The sequence below is a fragment of the Epinephelus lanceolatus genome, chromosome 12, assembly GCF_041903045.1.
Source record: "Epinephelus lanceolatus isolate andai-2023 chromosome 12, ASM4190304v1, whole genome shotgun sequence".
Lineage (NCBI taxonomy): Eukaryota > Metazoa > Chordata > Actinopteri > Perciformes > Serranidae > Epinephelus > Epinephelus lanceolatus.
The window spans coordinates 30,200,782-30,224,916 of NC_135745.1; the positions used below are offsets into that span (position 1 = coordinate 30,200,782).

The following is a 24,135-nucleotide window of genomic DNA, read 5'->3' on the forward strand; positions in this document are numbered from 1 at the left end:
GAAACACCTTAAGTATGAAGTTCTCCTCAGGCTGCAGGCGCAGTTCACTGACTGACTGGCGAACCGCGTTCTCCAGGGCAGGGTCTCTCTTCCTGGGCACGTCCAGCTGAGGAAACAGGTCACTGATGAGCCCGAGGAATATCGGCACGTCGCTGGTCACTATCTTAGGCAGGTTGAAGTCCCTCAGTGCTCGCATCAGCACCTGGGCAGGAAATGACAGTTTGGATATTATGAGTCAAATGCACTTATAAACTCAGATTGCATGCAACTGTTCCCCATTAACCACTTCATGTGAGATTCTCCAGTGTGAAAGGCAGCATTAATGATAAGATTGATTCGTACCTGTTCCTCAGGTCTGCTCCGCTCCTCTCTCTTCAGAGATCCAGCCACAACCAGGACTGATTTGATAGCCCTCAAACCCCAATCATAATGATCCTAGGAGTTAAAGAGAATAAACCAATCAAGTGATGAAAGTGTTTTTGTCTTAAAATAGATCGAAGACTCGCTTCAGGTTTTGTAACTGGTGCTGGTGTGCTGCGTTGCAAAAATCTTCCCCCCAAATCGCTCACTCTGACTCCACCTTTAAGTAGAAAGCAGTCTAATGTACCTGTTTTGACAGCAGTTCCTTACAAAGAGTGTAGAGGCTGATGAACTTGCGTGCCAGCAGGCGAGCGTCTATGAAGCCTTCTGCCACCAACATGATCTCACAGATCAGCTCAAAGTCTGGGATCACCATGGCACAGGGTCTGCACAGTTAGCAAACCCGCTCTTAATTAGTCATCTTTGACATTTCTTAACTCTTCCACTTATAATCTCCTCTTAATATTTTTGTTTCTATCAGACCTGAACAGAGCTTTGAGGTTCTCTGGGAGCTCAGCCCTGCCAGCATAACCTGGGTTCAGAGTGATGAAGATCCCCACTGTTGGCTTCAGCTCAATCTCCTCTCCCAGGAAATGGAATCTACGCACACAGCAGACAAATACATTAATAAATATAGGGTTTGTTTATTATACACATCATTATTTCCGTATCTACCTTTGCTTCTTGTTGCGTACAGCATCCTGTATTGTCTTGACCTGCACAGCTACCACAGACAGCACCTCCACTGAGATCCTGTTGAACTCATCAAAGCATCCCCACACCCCTGTCTGAGCCAGACCCTTATAAATGTTACCTATGGACTGAGGACATGTGATGGAGACAGAGGGAGTGAGTGGAAGGGTCGATTGAGCACAAAGGACAATATGAATTAAGTAAATAGGGCACGAATGAACATCTACAGTCTGTGTTACCTTGTAGTCCATCTGTTCTGAGCAGTTGAACACATAAACCATGATGCCCAGGGAGCGTCCAAGGTCTTTGGTTGTCTCTGTCTTACCAGTGCCAGCTGGGCCTGAGGGGGCACCACTCATAGTCAGATGGAGGGACTGTGTCAGGGTTATGTAGCACCTAACAGGGTTGAAATATGAATCACAAAAGGTCACCTCTCTCTTTAGAGTACAAATCTGTGTGCATGTGGTGTCATATACAGCACTACATGTCTGTGTACCTGTCAGTGAGAGGAGTGATGACCAGTCTGTTAGTGTTCCCCAGGTATTCATAGCTGAACTGGAACTGGGCATCACAGATGTTGACGTAACAGTGTCTGGTTTCGTCATCCCAGCGGTGGCGTAACTGGGACAGCCACGCAAAGGCCTGGCCTGTCGTCACCTAGGAGACACGTATAGTAACACCAGCTGGGAGGTCTTCTTGCTTGTATGACGCCTCATTCAACACATGCATGTCTTACTTCAGAGTTACCTTCTGAGTTATGAGACTGGCGACCACATCGCGAGCATGGACATCAATAGTGCAGACAGTCATGATTTTCTGTCTGTCTCCAGGAGTTAAATCTCCAAGCAGCATGTGGATCAGTGAGTTGAGCTGTGTGATCTAAAAAATAAACAACAACAGAATAAATCACTGAAACCAACAAAAAGTGTGTTCACCCACCACCCGAACAATATCTTACCCTGGATTTACAGCTTACTTGTTTCCTGTTGTAGTCTTTGAGAGCTGTCTCAAATCCCTCCTCCACCCTCTCAAAGGCAATGCCCACATCTGTGGCCCACCACACCTGACTACCAGTCAACCCAACCTGTGAATGGAAGGAAAACAGCCAGCAGACAACAGATAATTTGTTTGTTAGGAAAGTTAAAAGGCAAGTTGTTTTTTTTTAACCTGGGCCCTATTTTCCCCACGACTAATGGGAACAATAATTTTCGAAACTGGTCCAGTATTGAGAGTGAGGGCTGCTGGCAGTCGCAAAACAGGCTGCAATGTAACCACTCAAAGCATGTTTGCACTGTTAATGTACGTCCACTAAAAGTGTTTGTTTTTACCACTGACAGGCTCAGATTGTTATTTTAACATCTGACAACAGTATGGAAAGGATCCCTACAGAGACAGACCTTCTTGTTATAGAGTAAGATCCGTTTTGTTTCCCAGAAACAGCCCTGAAATTGCTATCTGCAAACTCACCAGACTTCATTTAACAGTTATTTTAGTGTGTACAGAGTCAGCATATTTTCACATTTAACTGGATGAATTAAGGGTTTATTTCAACTAAGCCAGAGTTGGCGATTGTTGGAACAGTGGAGGGACAAACCAAGATGGTTTTCCTGAGTTTTATTTTGTTTCTGTCAACTTTGTTCAAATAAACACAAGAAGTGTGTGCTCTAGAGAAAGGACCAGCGCTCAGTGAATAACCTCCTAAGCCCTGTGATAAGCTATTATGGCAAGGCTTAACTAAACAGACCAGTGAGCAGTGATAACTAACCTGTCTTTGGGGTCATCGGGTGGGAACCTCCTTTCACCAGTGTTCGTCTAGTTGGTCCCACGACACCTCCAGGAGGCTAGACAGTGATCGCTGGCGTCCCAGAGACATTCCCCTAATGCCAGGTCTCACTGCTCCCCGCACTGACCCAACAACCTCCTTTACCTTACTTATACATGGCTTTCTCAGCCCAAACAGCACTGCCACCTTCAACAACCAGGCTCTGTTGATGCGAGCTCCAGGTAGTGACTGTGCCGAATGAAGTGTGTTTTACGATTATAAAATTACTGTTTATTTAGAGGTCCAGTGTGTAGGATTAGGGGCATCTATTTGGTAATGGTATAATATTCACAACTATGTTTCCATGAGTGTATAATCACCTGAAAATAAGAATTGCTGTGTTTATCACTACCTTAGAATGAACCATGTAGGTCTCTTCCACATAATTTGCCATGTTGTTCTACAGTAACCCAGAATGGACAATTTAACACTGGCACTAGACGGGGCCATTTGTGTCAGCCACCATAGTTCTGCTACAATACAGGATTGATTTTAAGGTACTTTTATTTGTTTTTAAAGCCATACATTGCTGAACTTCTCTGCCCCTACTCCATCTCCTGACCTCTTAGATCTTCAGAACAATGTCTTTTAACCATCCCATGACTGTAGCTTGTGGGTGAGGGAGATTGTGCCTCTGTGGTAGCTGCTCCTGATGCTTTTAAGACAAACCTTAAAGGAGCTATATGTAAGAAATCTAAAGCAAATAGTCGTAAAATCATCCAAATCATATGTCACAGAGACTAAGGAATAATGTTCATATAACATAGGCTACTGATCTCACGGACGGAATAGTACAGCCAGAATATTCGTATTTAAAAAACATTTTTACAGCCCGCAAATCATGTTTATATCAGCAGAGTCTCAGCATCAGTTACAGTTACGACTGAGCTACAGCAGCATGGCAAGCAGCATTAGCAGTGTCCCGGTACATAGCATTAGCAGCCGGCTCCTCATGAGCTGTATCCCGGCAGCAGCGTTAGCAGCAGAGAAGCCGGACTTACTCGAACAGTCCGCTGGAAAACCGAAGATCAAGGATGCAGCGACGCAGCCCTGCCACGGCAGCAGCCCGTGGGCAAACAAATCAGTCTCCAGCGTGCCGCTGTCTAGCAACCTCGAATCTGTAGGGGAGGAGGGGGGGCGGACATGGCTCGCGGCAGTATTTTGAATTTGAGTGCAGTAACCGTTTTGGCCACATTCTTACATACAGCGCCTTTAAGTTACACGTTTCAATGGCCTTTGGTTGCTCTTCCTGGTTTTTAATATTTTATCATTTTCTAATCGTTGTTCTTACCAGAGTTCATCTGTTTTACCTTTGTGTACATGTTATATTGCTATTTATTTGTGTGTCATTTTATAAATTTGTACGGCGCTTTGGTCAGCTGTGGTTGTTTTTAAATCTGCTATATAAATAAAATTGATTTGATTTTAACTTGACACACAGAAAGAAGTTTCAACTGGTTTCAATCACTGCTAACCGTTAGATGCTAAATCTACTAAATCCTACACACTAGACCTTTAAATGGACCGGTGATAAATCTACAGACTGTACATTATCAGACCTGTGCAGGATAGTCAAACAGCCACTGGTCCCGTGGTTTGTCCTCATAGGCTGCTACGGCCTCTTGAATCTCCTTTCGGACCGTGCAGCGCATAGTGCTCTCTAAGGCCCCCAACCAACACTCTGCCTGAAGAAACACACACAGTGTAAAAACACAATTAAAAATAAAAATAGAATTACATGCTCGATAATATTTGGAAAAGCATGAAAATTGTTACACAGAACAAATATATACATACAATTATAAACATAAGGTGCATACAATTATCAAGACATAGACAAAGTTATTCATAATGTGATTAATGAATACAACAGTAACTGAGTGTAACCTTACTTGTATTTGCACACATATGAATCAGATTTTGTTTGTCATTACCTGTCCTATACAGACACATGGCTCAGAGAATGGAACATATTCGCCCTCTCGGCTGTACATCCCTATAGCAACTGCCTCCCCATCCTCCTCTCCTCCTCCACCTCCGTCTGAGTCCTTGAAGTGAAGATCTGCAATGTTGTCAAACAGCTTCAGCATGTGTCTGGTCACCTGGAAATAAACACACACAGATGGACTATTAGTTCCAGTTCTGTTTTAAAGGTTATGTTGTTTACAGACCGTAATCTCTTGACTGGAATTTAAGAAAAAGAAAAAAGAAAATTGTCTTTCATTCTTATCTTTTATAAACATTCTCTGCTCCACAACACTAAGACACGGCGTGAGGAACATATTGAACTGATAACTACAATGTGCTGACTATCTCTCTGTATGTTCTCTCCTGGAAAAAATAATCAAATTGTAATCTGTCACCTGTTTGGGCTGTGTTCCCTTGGAGACAATCTCCAGCAGGTCTGAGGCAGACACAAAGTAAAATCTGGGGAATGTGAGTCTCTTGGTCTCCAGGTACTCGGCCAGGGCCTTCTCACACACAGACAGCCTCTGCTGCAAGGTCTCCAGGTTCTCCAGGAAGCCAATCTTGTTGGTCACCTCCACCACGTTACTGTTCTGCACCACCTCAGTCATCAAGCTCTGGGTGACAGAGGGAGTAAAATCAGTAAAAGGGTGAGATGGATGCATGTGGGCTAGTGCTCTCATGTATTGCGTGTTACCTGGAAGTCAGCGTGGATTCCCTGAAAACGCTCGGCATCATTGGCCAGCTGGCAGCGGATGTCGTGGCTGTTGGTGAAGATGCTGTTGAGGTGGGCCCAGGTCCTCTGGACAGACATCCAGGAGGAGATGACCAGGTCGGCCACCATCAGCTTCCTCTGCCATCCACTCACCTCTGCCTGGAAATACTCTACGTACTTGCTCATCAGGATGTTCTGCAGCTGCACCTGAATAGAATTGACAGGAGGAGCTTTACCTGGTGATCTGTAAGAGTCATAACTTTAATTTATTTTTTGATAACGCTATCAATGACCATGTTATTGGGGAGTCAGACAGAAAGCCCTACACAGGTAGTCAAGTCATGTTTCCGTTCAACCGTCAAGAGAATTTTAAGCAAATTTCTGAAATGCCGCACAAAAGAAATACAAATTGGGCGGATTTCCATCAAATGGTTTGGAATGAATAAACTAGGCTATGCAAAGGGTAGTTTCTTCAGAGGATGGTGGCATAGGCTACTGTAAGCTTTACGCATGGCTGTAATCAGCCAGTGAACAAAGTACAAGAAGTCGAGGTTGTGAACCGGAAACAAAACAAGTCACACTGGCCATCGAACCCATCTACGACAGAAAAACAGAGAGGTCATCAGGAATTTGTTTCTTTGGGCAAGCTTTAACTTTAACTTTAGTTCTTTCATGTCAGCTCTTACTGGCCATATTTCATGCTGTCTACTGACAAAGACAAATTAAAGACATGAATCTAACGCAAAGGGAGGCACTGACAGCAGAAACAGCTGATCAGTCATGTGAGTTAAATATTTGCCACACAGGGCTGGGTGATATGGAGAAAATATCACAATATATTTTACCAAATACCTCAGTATCAATACTGGAACAATATTGTAGGGTTGACTCTTGGTGCTTTCACAAATTATTTACACAATGATGATTACTGATAAATAATCATCACTAATGTGGATACATTGACTTAGTTCTAAATGAAATAACACAACAGCTAGAACAGTCTGGTAAGTTCAGAAAATTATGTCACTTAACTGAAATTAAGCTTTTCAAACCAAGAAGAGAAATCAGGTATGATATTAACATAGCCAAAATCTAAGAAGATATATAGTCTCATAGCTCGATATCAATTTAATATTGATATAATATTGATATATTGCCTAGCCCCATTGCTACATCAGAACTTATTCAGCAAAACCCTTTCCACATATCCCATGTATCACATAAAGTCTTTTTTTGACAAAGGCAAAAAAGACCTCAAGCGAGCATTGAAACTTCTTTGCGCACTCGAGGCAGCTTATTGACCATTGCTGCTTCTATACAGCTTTTCCAATGCCATACTTCAAAATGTGCATAATAATACATCCATGGGAACACAGATAGAGAAGCATAAAGCAACACTATTAGCTAAAGTATTAATCCTGAGCCTGATGTCCTACACCAAATAGGGTTCAGCATTAAACAGCATCAAATTACTGAAATAAACTGGTTATCACATGCTACAGAGAATCAGCACAGTTATCATGCTCACCTGGTTGTCCTCCAGAGTTTCTATCAGATTCTCATCAGCTTTGAGCAGAGGGGTTCCTGTGCTGGTGTGAGTCTCATATGACAATGACATTACACTCCATGTCTGGGTTATCTCTGCCAAAACCTAGGTAGATGTAGGAAATGTTCTTTACAAAGTGTGACATCTGCCATTTGAAGACAGGGAATAATGTACAAATTGTGCAGTAGGATGAAAATAAAACTGGTAAGGGTGTTAATAAGCATCTTATTTCTGCATAATGATCTGTGAGTTTGTCTTTCCTGTCCATTGAGTCTGCTACTACATGATTATTATACTACATGCAGGTATCGTAACAGACTCAAAAAAGCGCTGTCTTATAACCACAGCATTGATATACAGGACAATATTCTATAACTGGTTGGTCTCGAGGACACTTACTTTTTCAATAGCCATTTCTTTCACAGCCTTGTCCACTATGTTTTTGACCTCATCCTCCACACGGTGAAGCTGTAATTCCAAAAGGTCTCCCAGGGTGGTGCCTTCCCCCATCACAAACCTGACCTGAGGACCAAGAGGAACACACAGCAACCATGAGTGTGATCAGATTTCACTTCGGGATAATTGGGTTCACTGAACTGCGCTGGTCATTACAGGCCTGGACATGTGTTGGCAAGATAGCTGAATGAAGGCAGAGTTTGTGAAGATTAGATTAAAAACAGAACTCAACCCAGCAGAGGGAGCAGGATCATATACAGTGCAGAACATGATCATTGATGAAATATTATTGAATCAGATGGTATGAAACACAGTGAAGCAGCAGCTGAGACAGTCTCGTACCCCGGTGGTGTTCATGAGCTGCTGCCAGTGTCTTTCTCTGACAGCTGAGTTTTGCAGCTCGTTGACGGCTCTCAGAGAGGTCAACAGGTTCTTCACAGTCGACTCCAGACCCATGTAGACGTCCCACACCCGCACCTCCTTATCCAGCATCTTCATCTCCTTTAACATGCAGCAGTGATGGTCAAAAATTACAAGAGAAATTAGATATTTTTTTCAACCCAAGCAAAAAATGAAAGATTTTAAAAGGGATCTATTCTTTAGGGTTCATATTTGTATTTTGGGTTTCTCCTAAAACATGTTAACATGCTTTAATGCTCAAGAAACACTTTATTTCTCTCATACTATCTGTGCTGAAACACCTGTATTCATGCTCTGACTGAAACACATTTTCGCGCCTGTCTCTTTAAACCCACCCTCTCAAAATCTGATTGGTCAGCGTTTCCATGTCTTATGCATCTGCCCCTTCAGTGTCTCTGAACCATCAGTGCAACTAGGGAATGATTGTTAGAGAGTATAGCGTCACTTTCTACCGTAAAAAAATCAACAATAAAGCTTGCTAACCACAATCTTCACAATTGGACATGTCCAAGTGGGAATATGATCCAAAATCAAGGAGAAATCAGCAACCAAGATTATGTTAGCATGTAGCTACATGTAGCAGTGTAGGCTACGTAAACACTTGCAGTAGTATGCCTGGAGCAGATGACCATGTAAAGAAATCTGTCATGAGAATTCAGAAGGGTCTTGAACCTGAGATTTTTGCTCACAGGGATTACTTTTACATACGTTTACCTCACTACTTGAAACTCTAGTCACATTTAATATGAACATCCGACATTGTAACATTATATATATGACAGAAAATAAGAAAAAGTAGAATAGATCCCCTTTAATATTTGTCCATGGAAGCTGTTCATACTTTGGCGAATCGTCTGAGCTCCATGTCCATCTGCTCAACATTGATCTCTTTCCATGGAGTCTTGGTCCAGTCTTCTATGCTGGTCTGGCGCAGAGAGGAGAGAGGAAACATTAATCTGTGATTCTCTAATGAGGAAAATCTATTCACCCCTGTAGTCTTAAAAGTCCTCTATAGATATAGTATGAAATTCATACGCATAATGTGGAAGCTTGAAGTGAAAAGCTGAGCTGTACTATGCAGGCTGTGTTTTAAAGGTTTATCTATAGAGCTCAAAACCAGCAAAGAAATCAAAATGCCAACCTATCTGTGTTGTGTTGATTTACCTTCACAAAGATGACCATGTCCCAGACGGCTTTGACCAGTATGATGTCAGAGCGACACTGGCGCAGTTGCTTGTAGTCTGGGAAACTGACTTCAAACAGATCAGCCGTGTCCTGCAGCTTCTTCATTTCTGCCTCCATCACTGCGACTCCTCGATTAGACTGGGGACAGACACATTCTGATATGCTGTGGCTTAAAATTGTATGGTTTGTTAAATTCCATTTAATTACACACTGCAAGAAACTAGAAAACTTCTCTTGTTGAATAGGCAGTAAAGCATGTCCCAGTGCTCACCTTATCAATTAGTTTATATGGCTCCTCCACAATGATCTTAAAGATTGTTTCAGTGCGAAACTGTTCTCTGAACTCATGCTGTTTGACCTGAAATTTGAAAAAACGGCAAATCAGAATTCTGTGGAGCTGCAGTTCCTTTGCATATCTGTCTCCATCTCTCTGTCTATCACTGTGCACTCCTGGGGTTGTGGTGTCAGTCATACATAATGCAGGAAAGAAAAGTGAGAAGGTTTATATGTCAGATATTGAGCTCTTTGTAAGGGGTTGCCACACTGACATCCTACCCCGCACACACACAGCCTCACCTCAAACCGGACACACTTCCTGCGTATAACAGAAACCTCATTTGATTGCAGCGGTGCCACTTCATGTTTAACTGTGAATGCAATTTTCCTCAGACTCTTCCACTTCTCCGGCAGCTCCTGTGTTTCGGGTTGATAAAGTAAAGAATGTAATGTGATAAACATCCACTCATGGAAATGTGTGTATTTGTGCAGTGGCACACACTTCTAGCTGTGTGTAGACGCTTTCTGGCAGCTGCTGTCCATAGGTCTTCAGGAGCTCAGCAGTGGACTTGAGAGGCTTGAAGTGTTGTTCATTGCTGATCTGCCTGTCTCGTATGGCCATGAGGTGTCCCATGATGTCCACAAGGCCTGCATAGTCGCCATCTGACACCTTGTTAGAAAGGCCACGGGCTGTGTCCTGGACAAAAGAGGATAATTCCCTCACGCTGCGGGGTAGAGAGGAAGGAGGACGGTGTAACGGTTCAGAGTGGAGAGTGCATAGGAGTTTTCAACATATGAGTGTGTCTGTGCTTGTGCATGTGTGTCTAACCTCTGGTTCACGTGGTTGAGCAGGTGCTCCTTGAACATCCAGCTCCACCTCTTGATGACATTCATCAGTGTGTGCTTGAAGGGTCTGATGTCGAGCTGTAGCCAGCCACAAAACACCCTCCTGTCCTCCAGCTTGCTCACTCGTACATAAAGAGACTCAAACAGGTTGATCTGGAATGAAGAATGATACAGTGACTCAAAGACATCTATCGAAGAGGAAAATACCAGATACTATGGTTGCACTGATCAGCTCCATGAAGTCAATTTAGGTTAAAGGTTTTCTAAACCACAAACATGAAGCACACCTGTTCTTTGAAGTTGTCCAGGGTGGGTGGGTTCTTTTTCAGCTCGTAGTCTGCATACAGCTCAGCTTCCTCTGTACTCAACACATGGCCGTAAAGCAGGAACTGCCTCATAAATTCAGACCTGGGAAAGTTGAGGGAAAAAAGGCAAATCTCCCTTTTAAGAAAATCTATAATTTTTCAAGTGACAAGAAGGAAATTATGTACAATAATCTGCATTTGCGTGATTCAGTAATAAAGACACTGGATTAAGCAAAAAAAAATGACAGAAAGCCATACGCTTCTGACCTGTCATCTGTCCAGAGGTAGCGATAGCTTGCAAATGATCCCTGATATTCTCTGGCCTGAAAATCAACACAATCTTTACTGTGACCCTGCAATCATCATAAATAAGCTTTTACATGTGGCAAGAAAACAAACATTTACCTTAGCAATGGCTGCACGTGCCCGTGAGCGGATGACATGGCACATCTCTGACAAATCCCCCATTTGATTTATGTCGTCCTACAGGAAGAAGAAGACATGCATGTGACAAGGGTGAGTGTGCATACGGATATATTTCTGTACAGGTGTGCAGTATGTTTGCACAGTGTGTATAAACCTTTAGTCTAATCTGCACAGCACCTGATAGTCCTCGAGCTGTTTATGCTTTGCCACTCTGGGAATGAAGGACGCCATGTTGGTGATGTTGGCCACCATCTTATCCACAATATCATAGAAGTTACCGCTGTTAGTAAAATCCAGCGAGGGGTCAAACGTCATCTCATTGCTATTGAGCACCAGCTGGACCTCAAACAGTGGTGTTATGCGCTGGGCGGCATCGGTGTTGTCCATGAAGTACTGTAGGGAGCAGCGTACTGCACTGGAGAAGCCTGTCAGGATCATGCGGTCCACATAGTCTGTGTAGGCCTGCCACTCGCTGCTGTCCAGGTCTGTAACACCGAGCAGAGACTGGTTCTCCTGGTGCACAGTGGAAGAGTGATGTGTTAGAGGCAAAAACATATATATGATAATTATAGATATGAATATGAGAGAGAGAGATGCACCAAGATTAAGATAAGAATATACCTGCAGCAGTTTGTGTATTTCCTCCCCTGTACTGGTGATGAGAGTGTGCTGTTTGTAAACACTCTCATCAATGTCAGAGAAGATGAGGAGCGTAGAACCACGGCTCTTTCTGGTGATGAAGGCACGATGGCTAAATTTCCCCATAAGGGCCTGGATGGCCTCAACATTAGCTTTACTCTTTTGGACACGGCTAGAAATGCTCTGGCGACAGCAAAAGAGAGACACAGTTACAACCAGTAATTATATTCTCTTTGGTTGACAGCTGCATGTTGCTTTTTGTTTTAGGAATGCTCGTTGTAATTGAGGAAAGCTGGCTTGGACTACATAACAAGGATGCCAGGATTCATGCTGTATTGGCAGGCAAAAGTTTCACAGTAGCTTTTGATACTGGTATTCAGCAAACTCTAAAATAAGCCACAACTTTTTATATTTCGGCACAAACTGCAGCTGATACAGTTTTGTTTCTTTATAGCAGAGCAGACTGAATATGCTGCAAAATAGTTTCACAGCATGTGCACCCGAAAAATTCACCCACCAGCATTATAACGTGCACCTGTTGTTTGTTGACAGAGGAGTCAAAAGATACACAAGAACTGTTCTGTACCTTGACCAGGTCTCGTGTGCTCTGGATGTAGTCCCATAGGTCGTCCTGAGCCCAGGTCAGCTCCCGTAGGGCCGGATCCAGCTGTCGTCTCGTCCCATCCATCTCATTTTTCACCAATCCCAGCTCGACAGCCAGGATGGTACTGTGGAGCTGGTTGTACCATTGGGTCACCAAAGTCAGTGTCTGTGTGTACTGCAAAATACAATAAGACGTTAGCACAAAGCGGCAACCTTTGCAGCTGAAAAATTGGAACGTGGAAATGCCAAAAACTGCAGCTCCTCCAAATGCCAAACTTAACAGGAAAAATAAACATGTTTACAGCCTGGTACAAAAAACAGTTTTGGTGCCTATAGCTGATTAAAGTCCGATCCACCCTCTCGTCCAAATACAGTCACCTTGGGTCACTTCTGGCTCCAAAAATCTGAGATGGTGACAGCCAAAATGCCAAACTCTTCAAGCAGGTATAGCTGTCCACCAGCTACATGACTCTGCAAGATGAAACCCTGAAGAAAATGCTGACTTAGCATTTAGCTATGTTAAAAGTGAGGCGGTTAAGGTTGGGGTAAAGGTAAGGGCAACTGCTGGTGGTCGCAGTTTGTAGGGTGGTAGTGGTAGGCTTCAAACAGAATGTGGCTGCAGTCATACATGTCCCAAACTCATACCGCATGTGTCAGATTAAACTGTCACGATGTCTGTGTCCATTAAATTTATACAGTCTATGGTTAACACTTAAACTCTGATCATTTTCAACATATTTCACAGGTCAAAAAAACATTTACAGCCACATAGCTCACAAATAAGTTGCCTGACACTAAATCCAATGCAACTCCAGAGGCTTAGTCACGCACCATGTAGAGTGTCTCTCGTTTGGAGTAGAGATGGAGAGCTGCTTTCGGAATGTTTTGGTTCTTCAGCATGCCCAGATACTTCACCTCCCTTAGCACTGATGTCAACTGAGGACAGCGACAGAGAGAGAGAGGGGAAGAAATTTAAATGTAAATGCAAACAGTCTGATGAATCGAAAGTTTTCGTTCATTGTTTTGTTTCCTTTTACCGTGACAGCGAAAATCTGAACAGATAGGATCAGCATCCTAAAGTGTAGATCTCATTAACATTGGAACAAAGTACACACACACATACACAGTACATTAGAAGAAATGTGCATCAGATAAGTTGTTTATCCCTGGATTAAAGTGCCTGTTTTTGTTGTTGCTGGTTATACATATTCATTGCTGCTGCACTTTTCACTTCATCTTGTTTCTTTGATTTGATGCTGACTGCATTTTGGGATTTTCTTTATCTGGTCACACACACTGTGGTTATTGCTGCTAATGCAAAACAGTTCCTCTGTTCATTGTAAACAAAACACTGTTGCTACTTCTGGTTATTTGGGACACACCAGCTACTCGATGCTGAGAAATGAAAATGTATGTGTTGTGAATTTAGTACGAGCTAAATCAATAGCAAATTGTAGTGGCCAGATTATGTTTACTGCATATATTTAAATGATTTAAACTCTCATTTGTGGTGTAAACACAACCTTAACATGCTCAATTGTGTATAGTCAAATGTCTATCCGAAATATTCCACTATAGTTTACTATGTAACATCCATATTATGTGTTAGCAGCTACAACTGCTTTTGCATCAGTTCCATCCCAGATAAAACCCTGTACACTGAACACAGTTAGATTATTCAAAATATTTAATTGAACTTAGTTTGTTTAATATGTCTCTTGGTAATAGCTTCTTCATTGTGCTTACTGCAGGACTGAAGTTGACCTGGAACAGGCCCGTGTCAGTGTCCAGCATGAGCAGTGGTTCCTTCAGGTGGGTTTGACAGATTTCCTCCAGGCCCTCAGTCCACTCTGAGAACAGCTCCTCATCATGCTGGTCCAGAACCTCCAGGACACGCTCGCACTTTGCGAGGACATCGTCTGCTTCAGCACACCCCAGAGGCCTGGAAGGGAGGGAGGGAAAAGTCAAAGAAAAATCAAGGGGTAAAACAAATGTCATCTGTATCTTGCAGAGTTTATGGTAGAGTTTCATTCCAAAATCAGATGTACAGCATTTCCAACTCATGTAAAAGTGTGTTTAAGGGTCTTCGGGACTATAGCTGCATGTGTGAAAACAGGCTTTTGTGGCTCTAGAGGTAGCTGTGTGACACCTCATATATTGCCTCAAATGATGTCACTTGAGTCAGTGTCAGTTCGTGCTGAAGACTATAAGTTTGAAAATGGAAAAACAAATCTGGAGGTGTGGAGTCAAAAAGAAGTGAGTTAACCAGACATCTCTAGCTCGCTCCTCATCTCTGCTTGAGGCTGGGGGCTTGAGGCTACTTTAGGTGTTACTAGCAAAAACACCAAAATCTCCACCTGAACTGTTGGCGGTCGTGTTGCATTGTGGGCAAGGCAGACACCAGGTGTTGATCAGGAAGAAGAATGCAGGGAAAGACTTGCAGTGTCTCAGCTCCCATTCTTCCGTAGTTACACTCACTATTTTGAATGCATGAGTGTGTTCACACTGACAAGTATGGCAAAATGCAGGGTGCTTTAAGTATCTGGATGATGCACTCATAACGATCAAAAAGTTGAGGGGGAGGTACCACCAAACTGAAATTGGCAGCAGCTGTGGAAGTGGCTGTGGTTGCTCGAGTGAACAAGCAAACAAGCCTGCAGATATTTTCGTGGGTGACAATCACAGTCAAATGTTGGTGGTAATGCTTTGTTGCAATTTGCCAATTAAAAGAAGGAGAAGATTGTGATCATCATTTCCAGTAAATGCACAACTGCCTTATTTGATTTGAGACAACACATCACTGTAGAAAATTAACACACTACTTCAGTAAGTACATATAGTGTACTACATGGAAGTGGACTAACATAAGTATTCAAATTGAGGCACAGTATATATCTCTGGTTCTGCTGCTATCTTGAGCAGTCTTAATTGTCCTTCTATCAGAGCATATCACAGTAAACTCAGCCAAATATCTGCTGGATAACAGTTGTATCTGCATGTGATAAGTAGGTCCGTACATATGGGCCAGCTGGCAGAGGTTACTCCTGTTGGCGAGAATACGATTCCGAAGCTCCTGAGACCATTTGAGGTTGCCGGCCACTGATGGCATATTCTTCCCCAGGACAGTAGAGCCTGGCCGCAGCTGAAACACAAAGGCTGAATTCAATTGGCTGATGGCTGAGTCATATTCATTACTTTGAGTTAATACTTTCCCAAAGATGCTCTAGCACATGTTAAGCTACATTTGTAAATTACAATACCGTATGTGTCAGATTAAACTGAAACATCTTTATGGCATAATTTAGCGTGGTAACTCTGGCTGTACGTTTGAATATTCTAAAGTAAGTATGTCAATTTTCAGCAGCCATTAAGAATATTTATTTCTGCTCAACCTCTCTTACCCCATCTCTGTGCTGATCAAGTGTAAACTGACAGTGGTCTACTTCCTGGTTGAACATGTCCAACAGCACGTTGTAGTTAGGCGAGAACAACTGGTGGATCCTGGGTCTCTCAAGCAGAGTGCTGAAAATCTTCAACAACTACAGGGGACATAAAGACAACACAGTTTCAGGGCAGAGCACATTTTAGGCATTGATGTAGTATGATGTCAAAAAATACATTCCTAATTCACTTTGGAGATTTCCTGGCTTTTAATTGAAGCCACCAACAGGTTGAAATTCTCAACAATGACATATACTGTTTACTATACTAAGATAAATATCATTATAACATGTTAAACATTCTCCACTTGCTCTTTTTACACAGATACTAACAAAGTGCAACACCTTGTCCCCGAATACAGTAATGAGATTCTTTAAATGGTCAAGATAACAGCCATACCTTAAAAGTAGACTTTAAGTTTTTGGAGTGCTGGAAGGCCAGATTGAGGACAGTTCCCAGCCTCTGGTCAAAGTCTCTGTTCTGCTCCATAAAACGCCTGTAGTGAAGCACAAAGTCCTGCAAACAAGATGGCATTAGACAGAAAATGATGGACACTTTCAATCCCTTTCCTGATTAGAAAGCTCTGAGTCCACTTATATTATTAGGCATGTTTTATTCCACTACATTTTCAGTGCAGCACTTCAAGTTCTCCTCAGCTGAGTTCATCAGTATTGGCTGGAATAACAAACACTGGTGAAAAAATATTATAACACAGATCAATTTATGATTCAGTTCCAGTTTTAATTGGCTGAGTCACACTGGAAGCTGTTGTAAAATAGCTGTAAAATATTTAGTAAATTAAATAAAATTTGATGCACTGACTAATAATGGCTGCTGTTACTGATTCTTGCGTGTTGCTTAGCAACTACTTTGCTTTGCTACTTTTCAATTACTGTACCGCTGGGCAGAAAAATAACATCTAATTGTTATTTTTTATTATTTGGCTGTGCCTGTCAATGTCATTTATAAACTGCTGTGAATCACAGCCCGTTGGAGCTGATTAATTACACAGCAGTGTGATATCAAAGACGACTGTAACAAACAATCACACCAGGTCTCACGTTGTTAGTATAGTCCAGGGGGTCATATTTGCTCTCTCTGAGGGCCCGCCAGCGGTCGTGAAACTCCTCGCTCATGCCGAAGACCATCTCACTGAGGACTTTCCCTCTGGATCCACCCAGTTCAACCTTCTCCAGTTTCAGAAAGTCCAACGCTGTTGCAAAAAGTTCCTACAGATGAGAGGAGAAAAGCCACTGATTGGTCAGGGTGATGGGATGGAGGTAATCATAATCAACACTTTTTCCGGAGTAGCAGTTTAAATATTCACAACAATAACACAGAGATCTACATTAAAAATGAATTTTCAGCAGTACCCTTGATGTAAATGTAATGGGAATGATATCCTCTTTAGGCAAATTGATCTAGCATCTTCTTTTAAGTATAACCGCCAAATGAGCACATTTCTAATCTTCCTATAAACTAACAAAAATGGAGCTATGCTTGTCATCTCATGCACCTCGATCATAAGCAGCCTCTCCATGATGCGGTCTGAACGCTGGAACACAAGCGAAGCCGGAAAGTCCCACAGCTTAACATCCTGGCTGTGTCTGTAGTACTTGGGGATCCGCTGGCGATGAGAGTGAAACAATTGCTTGAGGGTGCGCAGAACTGAGATGGTTATCTGGACTCTCTCCACCCCCTCCTCGAGCTCCATCTTAAACAGCTCTTCAGGGATGAGGTAGGCAGAGGCCTGGATACAGACACACAATCACATTAGGGAGATCATAGATAGATACTCTGTCTCCCTCTCTTTCAAACATACATAGTCGCATCACTGTACCTTTTCAATGATCAGGTTGCAGAACTCCTGCAGGAGGACCACCATTCGTTTTGGAGTGCAGTAGTATTTGGAACGGCTCCAGATGAGACAGAGTGTGTGGAAAAGAGGAGGCAGCAGGGCATCTACCTGTGGGAAACTCCTCTCTTCTAAGCTGCTGATCAGTCTCCTCACAGGTCGTAGATACAGATCTATGTCCTCTGCTTCCAGCACCGCTATGATAATCACATACAGAATAATGGATAACATGATTCCAGCAGGGGTTTAATTTAACAATTAAAATCATACAGCTGTGTCCTTAGAATGCCAGTTTTTAGACAATTTTCTAGTGACAAAGTGATTATCAGGTTGCCCACCACTGCTAAATGAGAATGACGATATACTAAAAAGGCAAGTCAAGGCTACATCCAAGTACACATAAGAAATGCACAAGAAATAATCAGGCTCAATAGGAATATTTTTTGTGCTTTGTGCCATAGGAAAAAAAAAACAGGAGTTATTTGTGTGTTGTGTGAAGAAGGAAGAGATGATAATAGGTGTACACTCGTGGTCATCAGAGCAGTACATATTAAGACAATGACTGCTTAGTTTTTTTAATTAGTTTTTTAAATAAGCAAAATTAAATGAGAGGTTGGGCTGTGAGAGACTAGATGAAGGAATGAGTGAATCAATCAATTCATTAGCACTGATAAATTACAATGCTAATCTACCCTCATCGACTTGGAGGCAGATGTCCTTGAAGGAGGAGTAGTAACTGCTCTTGACTCTTCTCAGGATCTCCATGATGTGCTCCACTTTGGGGCTGTGGATCTGAAAACAAGGGAATCAGACACTCATTGGCCACTTTAGGTACACATTTACAATCTCTTGCAATTCAAAACAACATCTAGGTCATAAATTCTACCTTTACGAGGTTTCTAATCAATTTTGTTGACATTCTTGAATGGTATAAATTAAATTATATATTTATCTCTGAGGTCATTAGTGGAGTGAACATTATGTCATGCCAATGCATTTCTGGTCTGTTGACATTTAATAATTCGGGCCTTTCAAGCTGTGGACTCTAAATCTGATCTTTGGGAATAACAGAAGTCTCATATCCAGTCTATATGGATTAAACACACATCTAATACTGAAACTTTGAAAACTGCAGTTTCACTTTACACTTTGAATTGACTGCACCCCTGCCAACTTCCTCAGAGCCAGTGTCATACTTGTGACTGGATGCCCAGCAGGTTTTCCCTCTGAGTGGTCCAAAACTGGAGCTCCACATTGGGGCCTGGGTGGTCTCCCTGGAGCAGCACCATGCCAGAGTCTTTCTTCAGGACGTTCCATATCTGTCCAGACCACTGAACTATCAAAGTTTCTATAGAGTATAACAAGCCACGGTCTAGTGGCCAACCAGTGGGGCTGATGGAGACAAAGAGAGAGGGTAAAAATGGCAATATGGGCTTTGAAAGATGAAAGTAAAGTTGGCAAACTACAAATAGGAGTAAAATATTACTCCACTGCAAGTGTGATCACAGTGAACTTTTTTCAATTAGTCTGACACAACCAATACTAAAATAAGACGCCTTGTTTTCATATTAGCATCACAACCATCATGATCTGAAAATCGTAGCATATACTACCATACTTTACATCTTAGCCCATGTTATGCAATAGCCAGTGGCAAAAGCCAAGTGTGTGCCTATCCACAAGGTACATTACTTTTATAAAAGTTATGTTGAGACTTTTGCACTGATGTAGGCCCAATTACCTGAGCTATTGCTAATGCACCTACTTAGCCATGTTACTTGAAACTCTGCGGGTCAAGTGACCACACTAACTCCTGTTTTGAAGGTATTTTTTCTTCAAGATCGTTCCTCAAGACTTACATTCTTTCATTCTTTCAAGATAAATTCATAAAACGGGCAAGTTGTGATGCTGTCAATTAGTTAAAGTAAACAAAGATGGCAACCGGAAGTAGCTAGCTCTTTTACAAATTTCTTGCTATTTTTTTTTATAATACAACTTTTAAAATCCTATAAAGTATCATAAAAATACAATTAACTTAATAATCATCAGTGAAACTTGGCAAAACGCTAATTTTTGTTTTTATTTATTATTTATATTTTGTATATTTTTTGTTGCTGTGTCACGCAAGACAAGCAGGGAGTATGTCACTTCCGGCTGTTATTGGACATGAGAGTTGACGCGAGTAAAGCAACGGAGAATTTAGCGGTGAGTGTTGTCAAATGGTCTTTGACATTCAAAACTTTTTCACTAGGAATAAAATAAGAGGATATGGTCTTTCATTTTTAGTCTTCGCGATATAGTAACGTTTCCTCACCTTGAAAAAAATGAATATTCTACTCTAGCATCAGAAATAAGCAGTTAAGCTAGCTAGGCTATTAGCCACGCGCACACACACTGACCTGAGTACAATGTCCTGAGGCCGTGCTCTCTCCACACACAGTGGCAGGGGCAGCAGTGTCCGTCCCTCAGCGCGGCCTCTCAGAGTCACCACCCTGCTCCTCAGCGTCTCCAGGTGCCTGTGGATGTCATCAGACACCACCCGCGGCCAGTCCTCATGGTTCAGTCCGTTGGAGAGCACACACACCAGCACCTATGCAGTGCACACAAGCTGTAAGTGGACACATACAAAAAGCATTTTTTCCTCTCTTGTCCTGACAGCATTATTCTCTGTTGGAAAACCCACATCTTCACACACCTTCATTCGTGTATGATGTGTTGGACACTTTACAGTCAGACACACACACACAGACACACACACACACACACACACACCCTATCCCACCTCAGAGATGACAACAGGTAGGTGCTCCATGGGGTATCCAGGCACTTCCCCCAGCCGGAGTTGGTGTCTGAATCCTTGGCGGGCGATTCTCTTTACGCCCCTCTTTAGGACACACAGTAACTTGGTCTTCCATGGTGGGGACGTCTTCACAGATGCAAAAACAGTAGGAATGCTTTCAACAGCATTGAAAGCACTAGAAATAAGTAGTGACTTATTTCAAAGAATGTGTACGTTAGATGGTGTGTTGATGTCACGTCCAGGAGATTACTTGTATGTCAGTTTATTGTCTTGTTTAAGAGCTAAATGCACTTTTCAGTATGTAATTCAGTGTGTATGGTAGTGTTTATATAAAAATTCTCAGGGTATGTTTTTTTATTTTGTGTGCTTTGGCATACTACAAGTAGGACCAGTGCTTTTCCTGCTGTCTTTATTGATGAATTGTGCTGTCGTCAAACAGATATTGAAATGTGCCTCATCATCAGCAACTCTATGTATACACAGTAGCTTTACCTCAGGGATGTTAGTGTACAGAATTTCTAACATACATACAGAAAACAATAGATGAGCTACACCATTAAATATTTACTCAAGGCTACAATGGTAATTGAATTTGCCTACACACAATTGACTTTAGCCAAGATCGGGAGATGAAAAAGAAAATGACACGTTATGAAAGCAGGTGCCTGAACTTTTTACCAACTGAGTTTATGCCTGTGTTTCTTGACACTTGGCTCGTGGGTGTTTCTTACCTGGGCATCACCTGCATGCAATGTCCCTCCAGGTCCAGTGAAGAGCAGCAGTCTGTTGGTCCAGATGTGGTCCAGGAAATCCAGTATAATCTTCTGGTTCTCCTCGGCTCCGATGAAGCGGTTCCATTTATCCGTCTTCACTCGCAGCACACAGAAGGCCTGCTCCCGTAGGAAGTCCACCCTCTCATCTGACAACACCACCCCAGCTTTGAGAGAGGGCTCCTGGGGGACACGCACTCCAGCCCCTCCACTGCCTAAACCTCCGCTGTTACTGCTCGTGCCTGTGGCCTCAGCCATGGAGACTCAGCTAGCGAGAAGAAGAAATAAGCCCAAGGCCACCAGTACTTGATTTGGTGTGTAAGGGGTGAGAAACTCACCTCAATCCTTCTTGTCAAGATCAGAAATGGATGCTTCCCCCAATCATAACAATAATACACTCTTTTCTACTGCCCTAACTTCATGTTTCCTCTCTCTTCTCTAGCTCTGAGCTCTATCAGCTGGAAAAGTGATACACACCTTGATGGACAGGTCAACTTGTCACTGTGACAACACAGTATGGGCTGGCTTCATTATCCTGCATGGTGGAGGCTGTTTTTGTAGCCTGTGTGGCCTGCAACTCTATCCTGTAACCTGAGCCTTCAGAGGAGACCTGACTACAGTGACACCTCCAGGACAGGTAATGATATGACACTATTTATGCAATTTAGCTTTCAGTGACATAGCAGTGTATAAATCAGGGTGTCTGTAGGTCCTTAAAAAGTCTGAAAATGCCTTAAATTCAATTTTAAATTATAATTTTAAAAATCATTAAATAGTTTTAAATTTGAATTTGTGAGGTCTTAATTGCCATGCATTCTATCTAATTCCATTTATCCATCTTTTAATTTCTTTTTGTGAAAATGAGTCAAGCTTTTCTGTGCGAAAGTCCACATTTCTGATTTTACAGAATATTAAACTTATCACTGAACCTAATACTGTCTTTTTACTTTACACTTGCTCTCACCTGTTGGCAAAATGTAGATTAACCTAACTCACTCTAATAACCATATTCCTACAGTGATACTTAAGTGAAAAATCAGTCTTAAATTGGGTAAAAAGTAAATTGAAAAGGTCTTAAAAAACATTGAATTTAAGTGTCTGGTACCTGCAGACACCCTCTAAGTTCTAACAAATGGTAATACTACAATTTGTGAAATTACTACTTGTGTGTTTTTCTATTTATGTGTGAATGTATGCAGTGTTTGAGTTTTTTTTATTTCAACATGTGAAAGAACATGTGCCGACTTCTACTGAAAAGAGAGAAAAAAAAAATCCTTGTCAAAATCATCCAAAACATGGTAGAAAAGGTTCACTGTGTCCCTACTCCCGTTTCTCCTTACAATGCAGTTTGTATCATCACCACTCGGGGGCAGTGTGGTACAGTGTTTCTGACTGCATTTTTCAGCTGTAATCCAAAGTGACCCTAGCCATGACATCCTATTACACATATTATGCCATTTATATAAAAACATGGAAAAATGGGACATTTCTCTAACTGTGTTACTTAAAATACCACAGCAATGATTACCCTTTCAAAGATCCCTCACTTTCTGAGTTTAACCTTAATACAAGGATGTAATCACATCCCAATTTAAAATGAGCTGAATGTAGAAGGCAGAGCTTTTCTGGGATGTCTGACATTTGAGTGTATCGCTACCCTCATGGTCATATGTTTGATCCATATCTACGGTTATGCAATGCCTACAAAAGGATGGTAAAAGCATCCCCAGAATGGAAAGCTTGTCAAAACCTAATGATATAACAGCTGTTAAATGTCCATATCTCATGTATTCCTTCTACATGGTGTCTAAATGCAGTTTAACTATTCGCCGTTAGATTATACAAGATTTCCTTGTTCATACAGCCACTTCATTTTCTGTAATCACCCCCCTTTGGCTTTAATGTCTGCTTTAAACATTAGATAAAATTCATGGAAGCCATTTTTCAACTCACGAGACACATATGTGCTTAATGGATGTATATGACCTTTGGAGGTTCATGTCTTTATTCTTAACATAAGTGTTCAACATTCATCAGCAGTGAATATTTCCATTGTTCACAACACTGGCCATACCAGCCAGTAATCCATGGCAGTCCTCCAAGGGAATTTGTCCTTTCTGAAATCTGTAATTCCATGCCTCACTCTGTTTGCATAAATGAATGCATGTGTGTATGCTCTGTACACACTTCACTTTGTGTGTGTGTCATGCAGCATGAATGAATGTCCTCTACATGGTATGTCAGGTTGCAGTTTTTATATGGTATTAATGCATGTATGTGTTTCTACTATTACATGCCCACAGATGTGTGTGATTGAATGTGTGGGGCTTGTGTGTGCATGCCTGTCCAGAGCCTAAGGCTAGCGAGGGTGTCCCTTGGGTGTCTCCACACATACACTGTATCTAAGCCCATTTGAGCCTGCTGACAGCAGGAGCATGACTGCCCATCTCTCTGACCTCATGCCCAATGTCAGCTCTGCTCTGTAGGGATGGAAGGATGGAGGCCAGAAAAGGAGATCTTAGGACAATGGGGGGACAAGAGGAGCAGGAGAGGGAGCCAATGGAGAGACAAAAGGGGAAAAAAAGAGAGGGTATACACTGGGTTGGAGAATGAGGAGGGGCTGCAAGCTTACAGAATACAAATGAGACGGAGAATAGAGTGATGAAGGAGCAGAGGAGCAACAGCAGAATAGAGATATGCACTTGGCCAGCTATTGGTGATAAATATTCAAGAGTAGTTGTGAGCAGAGTCATTGCTGAGTAATGTAAACAGGAGGAGTAAGAGGGCAAATGGAAAAAATGTATCCTCAGGCGATATTTAAACTCCCAGCTCTTGACTGTAACTGAAATATCACCTGTAAGTGGATGTAATATTCTGCTCCAATGTAGCATAGCAAAGCACCAGCTAAACTCCTGTTTAATCTCTCAGTAGTGTAGTTCTAACCTGAAGCGTCTCCCTCATTTCTTTTTCCCTCCTCTTGTTCCTCCATCTCTCCTCTTCGCTCCCTCCATT

At 42.2% G+C, this 24,135-nt stretch overlaps 2 protein-coding genes across 2 annotated transcripts in view; one reads left to right on the forward strand and one right to left on the reverse strand.

Annotated features, from left to right (window-relative positions):
• The window catches only part of dnah9l (dynein, axonemal, heavy polypeptide 9 like), a 46,442-nt gene extending 28,124 nt beyond the window's left edge, over window positions 1–18,318 (reverse strand). The window contains exons 1-37 of the mRNA XM_078173236.1: window positions 18,246–18,318; window positions 17,539–17,750; window positions 17,215–17,448; window positions 16,760–16,927; window positions 16,098–16,214; window positions 15,659–15,796; window positions 15,275–15,399; window positions 14,004–14,199; window positions 13,089–13,193; window positions 12,241–12,432; window positions 11,637–11,837; window positions 11,193–11,528; window positions 10,995–11,072; window positions 10,857–10,912; window positions 10,572–10,692; window positions 10,268–10,437; window positions 9,941–10,163; window positions 9,739–9,855; window positions 9,434–9,520; window positions 9,142–9,300; window positions 8,819–8,902; window positions 7,900–8,058; window positions 7,501–7,623; window positions 7,084–7,206; window positions 5,538–5,762; window positions 5,239–5,457; window positions 4,810–4,977; window positions 4,435–4,560; window positions 2,030–2,137; window positions 1,801–1,932; window positions 1,550–1,710; window positions 1,293–1,449; window positions 1,036–1,181; window positions 844–960; window positions 608–746; window positions 343–435; window positions 8–202 (exon numbers count right to left, since the gene is read on the reverse strand). Coding sequence (XP_078029362.1) covers window positions 8–202; window positions 343–435; window positions 608–746; window positions 844–960; window positions 1,036–1,181; window positions 1,293–1,449; window positions 1,550–1,710; window positions 1,801–1,932; window positions 2,030–2,137; window positions 4,435–4,560; window positions 4,810–4,977; window positions 5,239–5,457; window positions 5,538–5,762; window positions 7,084–7,206; window positions 7,501–7,623; window positions 7,900–8,058; window positions 8,819–8,902; window positions 9,142–9,300; window positions 9,434–9,520; window positions 9,739–9,855; window positions 9,941–10,163; window positions 10,268–10,437; window positions 10,572–10,692; window positions 10,857–10,912; window positions 10,995–11,072; window positions 11,193–11,528; window positions 11,637–11,837; window positions 12,241–12,432; window positions 13,089–13,193; window positions 14,004–14,199; window positions 15,275–15,399; window positions 15,659–15,796; window positions 16,098–16,214; window positions 16,760–16,927; window positions 17,215–17,448; window positions 17,539–17,750; window positions 18,246–18,318 — 5,583 coding nt within the window. The remainder of the gene's footprint in view (window positions 1–7; window positions 203–342; window positions 436–607; window positions 747–843; window positions 961–1,035; window positions 1,182–1,292; window positions 1,450–1,549; window positions 1,711–1,800; window positions 1,933–2,029; window positions 2,138–4,434; window positions 4,561–4,809; window positions 4,978–5,238; window positions 5,458–5,537; window positions 5,763–7,083; window positions 7,207–7,500; window positions 7,624–7,899; window positions 8,059–8,818; window positions 8,903–9,141; window positions 9,301–9,433; window positions 9,521–9,738; window positions 9,856–9,940; window positions 10,164–10,267; window positions 10,438–10,571; window positions 10,693–10,856; window positions 10,913–10,994; window positions 11,073–11,192; window positions 11,529–11,636; window positions 11,838–12,240; window positions 12,433–13,088; window positions 13,194–14,003; window positions 14,200–15,274; window positions 15,400–15,658; window positions 15,797–16,097; window positions 16,215–16,759; window positions 16,928–17,214; window positions 17,449–17,538; window positions 17,751–18,245) is intronic.
• A 1,384-nt stretch (window positions 18,319–19,702) lies between these two features.
• LOC144465102 (uncharacterized) lies at window positions 19,703–21,725 on the forward strand. The gene is made up of 4 exons (XM_078173237.1): window positions 19,703–19,758; window positions 19,994–20,163; window positions 21,117–21,437; window positions 21,566–21,725. Exons 1-3 carry the CDS (start codon window positions 19,720–19,722, stop codon window positions 21,253–21,255), a joined length of 348 nt encoding a protein of 115 aa, XP_078029363.1. The 5' UTR covers window positions 19,703–19,719; the 3' UTR covers window positions 21,256–21,437; window positions 21,566–21,725.
• The last annotated feature ends 2,410 nt before the right edge of the window (window positions 21,726–24,135 follow it).

What these genes read in the sequence shown, in the direction of transcription:
- LOC144465102 (XM_078173237.1), top strand. Translation starts at nt 19,720, where the DNA reads ATGAGAGTTGACGCGAGTAAAGCAACGGAGAATTTAGCG. An exon ending in AAGCAACGGAGAATTTAGCG is followed by an intron (nt 19,759 to 19,993) that starts GTGAGTGTTGTC and finishes CTCCACACACAG; the next exon opens with TGGCAGGGGCAGCAGTGTCC. An exon ending in CTATGCAGTGCACACAAGCT is followed by an intron (nt 20,164 to 21,116) that starts GTAAGTGGACAC and finishes ATGTCCCTCCAG; the next exon opens with GTCCAGTGAAGAGCAGCAGT.